Consider the following 6,000-nt stretch of genomic DNA (forward strand, 5'->3'; position numbering starts at 1 on the left):
TTCAATTCTTGTAATTCAATTGATACTTATTTTGTTTCTTTAGTTACAACCAATAGTTGTTGGATTTTATAGTTTATGTCCGTTTTCAAAGTAGGAGAAAATATCATTTTGGTCATTACATTTTGGGTTCATTGTTAATTTGGTTCCTATATTTTGGTTGTAGTTAATTTGATCGTTGTTATTTTCAACTTGTTGTTAATTTGATCCCCACATTTTAGTAACAATTAAATTAGTCCATGATATTTTCAATTTACATACATTCTAGGTCCAAATTTGGGTTTGTTTTAGTTGCTAAGTTGATATGTATCTATCAGAGTTAGAGATTAGTAAATTTGATTTGCGTTTTTGTGTTTGGTTGCAAGAAAGTGCAAAAAAAGCTGTGATTTGATAGTAAAGACTAAATTGACTACAAATTAAAAATAGCAAGACCTAAATTATTTGCTACATATATGGATGTAATTAACAATGACTCCAAATTATAAGAACTAAAATGGTATTTTCACCTTTGAAGCATAGGTATTGTTTTCTTTAGATTTTCCTTTGAGTTGATCCAACTTTCACATTAATTCATATATGTATGGCACTTTTGGATGAATTATTGAATGACCTGTTGCTGTGGGCTAGTGGTGTTAACTGTCAAGAGTCAATGCCTTTTTCTTTGGCAGAGGCGTCTTTAATCCTAGTTAGCATGTGTGAAGAGGCCACTGACCATTGATGATTATCCTAGGACTCTCTCGTAGTATTTGTATTTCAATACCGACACAGTTTCTCCTCTTTGTAAGGAAACCTTGTCAGTTCCACACAATCTACAAACATCAGCGCAAACTCTACAGCTCCAAATCTTGCTCTTCATACTCTGGCCTCATACTGGGGAAAGACCCAACTGCCATATCCACTGCCCTTTCACTCTCTGAGCATTCAAAATCATATTTTCTTGGTACCCAAGTCCATGGCCATATTGTCAAGTTAGGTCTTACTAGTGACATTTTTTCACAGAATAATCTTATTAAGATGTACTCCAAACTCGGGGTATTTAGTTATGGGCTTAATGTGTTTGATGAAATGTTACAAAGAAACCTTGTTTCCTGGACTTTGATAATCTCGGGTGCCATTCAAAATGGTGAATGCATACTGGGGTTGGATATTTATTTGCACATGATAAGAAGTGGGTTGAGGCCAAATGAGTTCACTTTGGGTAGTGTTGCAAAAGCGTGCGCTATCGTTGGAACTTATGAATTTGGTTTGTGTATTCATAGTTTTGCTTTGAAAATTGGGATGGAGTGGAACCTGTTTGTTATTAGTTCCATCTTAAACATGTATGCTAAGTTGGGGGATATTGGATCAGCTGAGAGAGTATTTGTGTGTATGGACAAGCTTGATGTTGGTTGTTGGAATGCTATGATAGGAGGGTATGCAGAATGTGGCTATGGCTTCGAAGCATTGAAGATTGTATCTTCGATGCAATGTAGGGGTGTAAGAATGGACCATATCACCTTGGTAAATGCTTTTAAGGGTTGCTCAGTTATGGGAGATTTGGAATATGGTAAACAACTTCATGCATTGCTCATTAGGAGTGAGCTAGAATCTAGTACTTCAGTGATGAACGCTCTCTTGGATATGTACTTCAAAAATGATGGGAAGCAGTCTGCTCTGAAAGTTTTCAATAGAATGAAAAACAAAGATGTTATCTCATGGAATATTGCATTTGGGGGCTTTTCTGAGGAAGGAGATGCAAGAGAAATTGTAATATTAATTAATGAGTTATTGCTGATTGGAGTGAAGCCCAACAATGTCACTTTCTCAATCTTGCTCAGAAAATGTGGGGAGCTCCTGGATATCAACCTCGGGCTTCAATTTTTTTCACTTGCTTTACGTCTTGGATTCTTAGATGAAGTTAACGTCTCAAGCTCACTAATCAGTATGTTCTCTAGATGTGGGGCCATGAGAATGGCATGCCTAGTATTTGATGGTGTACCTCTCAAAAGCATAATCACTTGGAATGAGTTGATTTGTGGTTACAATTTAATATGTCATTACACAGAAGCTCTAAATATTTTCTGTAGTTTGAGGAAGTTGGGAGTTGAGCCAGATAGATTTACCCTCTCCAGCATTTTGGAGGCTTGTTATAAATGTGGAAACCAACAGATGGGAAGACAAATTCATGGTTCTATTGTGAAGCTCGGTTTTGCTTCTCATGGATATATCTGCAGTTCTTTAATTAAAGGTTACGTTTCATTTGGGCTACTAGATGACTCCTATGAATTTTTTAATGGGCTTGACAGATTAGATTTGGCATGCTGGGGGGTGATGATATCTACATTGGTGCATGAAGGCCATAATTATGAAGCTATGAGATTCTTTAACTCTCTAATAAAATCTGGTGAGAAGCCTGATGAGTTTATTTTGGGAAGTGTTTTGAATAGTTATGCTGCTGTTGGAGCTTTTCAACAAACTAAGTCTGTCCACCCACTTGTTATAAAAATGGGATTTGACAAACAAGGGTTTGTTTCTAGTGCAGTTATAGATGCCTATGCAAAATGTGGGGATATTGAGGGCTCTAGGACGGTTTTTGACCAGTCATTTAGATTGAATGATGTGATTATATATAATACTATGATCATGGCTTATGCCCATCACGGTCTTGTTATGGAAGCTTTGGAAATATTTAAGAAAATGAAGTTGGCTAATCTACAGCTCAACCAAGCCACATTTGTATCAATTATATCAGCTTGTAGTCATATGGGTCTTATTGATCAAGGCCGTCTTTTGTTTGAATCAATAAATTTGGATTATAGGATGGAACCATCTCCGGATAATTATGGTTGCGTAGTTGATATGCTGTCACGGAATGGATACCTTGATGATGCGAAAAATGTAATAGAAATGATGCCTTTTCCTCCATGGCCAGCTATTTGGAGATCCTTGCTTAGTGGTTGTAGGATACATGGGAACAGAGAGTTGGGAGAATGGGCAGCTGGGAAGTTACTTAAGATGGTCCCTGAGAATGATGCAGCATATGTATTGTTGTCGAAGGTTTATTCTGAAGGGGGTAGTTGGGAACATGCTGCAAAGATAAGAAGGGGTATGATCAAAAGAGGTGTCTCAAAAGACCCAGGATATAGTTGGGTTGAGATATAGTAAAAGCTTTGATTTCCTTTGACAAAGAAGCTGTCGAATGTTTCAGCTTTCAGAATAGCTGCTTGGATGCTGATCCTTCAGAAAGTTTGGGGAGAGAGATTTTGATTCCTTGTTCATATAATAAATGAAGCCTCGGTATGTATTTCATGCAAGTTATTGATTCCTTGTTCTCTCTCTCTCTCTGTAGCTTTACACTTAAGTTCTGTTGTTTGACAGGGACAGCAAAGGATATCACCTTTTTGTTCTCGGCTTACTACGGCAATAATGCTGATTTTTGAATTTTCTTGGAAAAGCCCATTTGAATGCAGTAAAAGAATATAGGTAGTCTGGCAATGAAAGTTTGGTTTCTGTTCGATATGATTGAATTTGGATCCACATATCTAAATTTGGAATGCAACTTTCCAAGGCATACCAGCCTATATTTCACTTCACATGATTGCTATTTGCTAGTTCTTGTACAACAAAAGTTTCTTACATTACGGTCAAAATGATAGGCTGCCTCATGGAACAGTTAACAGAGAATTTTTCTACTACTGAAGAGTCCATGGTAAATTGATGCGGCTATGAATTTTGAGGTTAGTTTTCTTTGTGTTTCTATTACCATAGGAAGAAAAGAATTATGTTCGAATAGATTAGTTGGATAACATCATAACAATCGGAAATTTTGGAGTGAGGATAGTTTAAAATTTTGTCGAAGTTTAGGATCATATGTTGTTTATTCTTCATTGTTTACTGTTGATGTGAAATTACCATGGCATCATACGAATTAAAGAGAAGATATTGAATGTGCACTGAGCACACTCTGATTCACTATAGGTTGGAAAAGAGCTTGATTATAGCTTAGTTAAACGCCTAGCTTTCTGAAAATTCACATTTAGCCTTGGCAAGGCTCAACTGTCACAATGATGGGGAAAAAAAGAAGAGCTTAAAGTGTCTCAACATATCTGTGCATATTTCCTTTTTATTGCATTTGTATAAGCTTCATGGCAATCACTTAATACTGAGTATAATATCTAAGGTCTCCACTTATGCACCCTCAAGAATTTATCCCAATGATTGACTTGTGTGGAAAGGGAGTGAATCTCTAAGGGACTAATTGGGTACTCGAGGAGCCCCATTTTCGCAATGATAAAGAAGTAAATAAGCATTTAATATTTGAAAATTAAAAGAAAAAGTTTGCACAGATTACTGCCTCATTCCAACCAAAGGAAGTTATCATATTATGAAAAAAAAGTTATGCTCATTTTTATTATTATAATTATAATTTTGAAGAATTCATTTGGCTAAAATATATATATTATTTATTGAAAATTTTAAAAATTACTATGAAAATGGAGGCAACTAAATGAATGAGTATATGGTACTGTCTTATGAGTTGTTTTTGGAGTCTTTTTACAAATCAAAAATCAATTTGGGTATTCATGATTTAATATTCCATAATGTATGCTGCCATGTTTTTTTATAGTTTGATACAGCATACTGAATGAAATTGTGAATTTTTTTAGAAGACCCCATCACAAGATATTTGGAGGGTGGGTTGTGGATTCAAAGAAAAAACAAAAGGAAAGAAAAGAAAAGAAAAAGAGTCTAAATGTTAAAATTGGGCCAATTACCACTAGGTCAAATGCAACTTCCTCCCTTTTAAATTAAGAATGGGGTGTAGGGTGTGATTGTGGATTCAAGACTCATTAGGTGCATGTATATTTACCAATTAAAAAATTGTCGTACCTAGTGCACAAAACTTCTACTTTTGCTTTTTCTAGGTCTGAGAGAGGTCATGGTAGGCCATCTTATCCTCATTTTTCTTTTTTGAAGAGACTGATTTTCGGACTTGAACCAGTGACCTGTTGCTTTTGGTGGAAGGCTCTTACCATCGCACCAAGGCCTAACCTCTATTTACCAATAAAGGAAAAAAGGGACATTGTTATATTCCTTTATATATATAATGTGTTTCTTCTGAGGAAGAAATTATAATTGGGTGGCTGAAGCATTATGTTCTGTCTGTGTATGTTGTGTCAGAACTTAGAGGTAATTATTTGGAAAGATCGTTGTTCATTTTTCTGTCTAAAATTAATTCTCACAGTGGAAAGGAGTTCATGAAAAGTTGTGTATTAGAGCTGATCATGTGAACTATGGATGATATGTTATCATGACTTCAAGAAAGCTTCTCTAGTCTCTAGTTTAAACTAATTGAGAGGATATTATCATAAAATTCTACTATTGATGTCATCTCTATATGTATGTATGTTGCTTTTACTTGATGGAATTGTTTAGAAATCAAGATTTTCAATGATTATTTCTATTTGCAGTTACAACTTAGAAGACTCAATTCTAGGCAAAGTTTTATGGTTAAATTCATGAAACGTTGAACTCTTCTTTGATTGTTTCTACTTTCAGTTACAAGCCTTAATCTAGGTAAAGGTGGATGGTTAAACTCATAAAACCTTGAATTCTTCTTCCACAGGTGATCCCTTAACTTGCTTCTTAATACAACTACCTAATTGGCATGTGTATTCTTTTGGTTGGAATCTTCATGGATACAGGCATTGCAACCTACCATCACCTTTTCATACTCAGGCCAGCAGCTTCTCAAGTCTCAAATGAGCAACTGGCATATACTCAGGTGAAAAATTTAGGAAGGAGTTGATATAAGAAAGAGAACACTGGAATGCTTGTGTATAGTGTATTATTTCTTTTTTGGGGCAAAAACTGCTTACAGAAAATTCCAGGAGAGGGGCACATTTCCAGAAAATTGCTTTTTGGTAAACTATTTCTGCTTATTAACGTTGCATTTCCAGGTTTAATGAAATTTATGAAATACCTAAGATTCCCTTACCCTTTTCACCCAAAAAAAAAAAAAAA

The 6,000-nt window shown here is 35.4% G+C and overlaps 1 protein-coding gene across 4 annotated transcripts; it reads left to right on the forward strand.

The window, feature by feature from the left end:
- Nucleotides 1-517: 517 nt before the first annotated feature.
- Nucleotides 518-5,978, forward strand: LOC112037249 (pentatricopeptide repeat-containing protein At3g09040, mitochondrial). Of its 4 annotated transcripts, none has more exons than XM_065768961.1 (4): nt 518-3,273; nt 3,355-3,459; nt 3,633-3,713; nt 5,603-5,978. In XM_065768961.1, the coding sequence occupies exon 1, from the start codon at nt 715-717 to the stop codon at nt 3,136-3,138; it is 2,424 nt and encodes an 807-aa protein (XP_065625033.1). In that variant the 5' UTR covers nt 518-714; the 3' UTR covers nt 3,139-3,273; nt 3,355-3,459; nt 3,633-3,713; nt 5,603-5,978. The 4 variants fall into 4 exon arrangements, with proteins under 4 accessions (XP_065625033.1, XP_065625034.1, XP_023925832.2 ...); XM_065768962.1 differs by having other exon boundaries at nt 5,682-5,978; XM_024070064.2 differs by having other exon boundaries at nt 3,355-3,713.
- Nucleotides 5,979-6,000: the final 22 nt, after the last annotated feature.

This window comes from Quercus suber, unplaced genomic scaffold, assembly GCF_002906115.3.
Source record: "Quercus suber isolate HL8 unplaced genomic scaffold, Cork oak 2.0 scaffold_1028, whole genome shotgun sequence".
Classification (NCBI taxonomy): Eukaryota; Viridiplantae; Streptophyta; class Magnoliopsida; order Fagales; family Fagaceae; genus Quercus; species Quercus suber.

Coding starts and splice junctions, on each gene's coding strand:
- LOC112037249 (XM_024070064.2), top strand. CDS start 715: ATGATTATCCTAGGACTCTCTCGTAGTATTTGTATTTCAATACCGACA.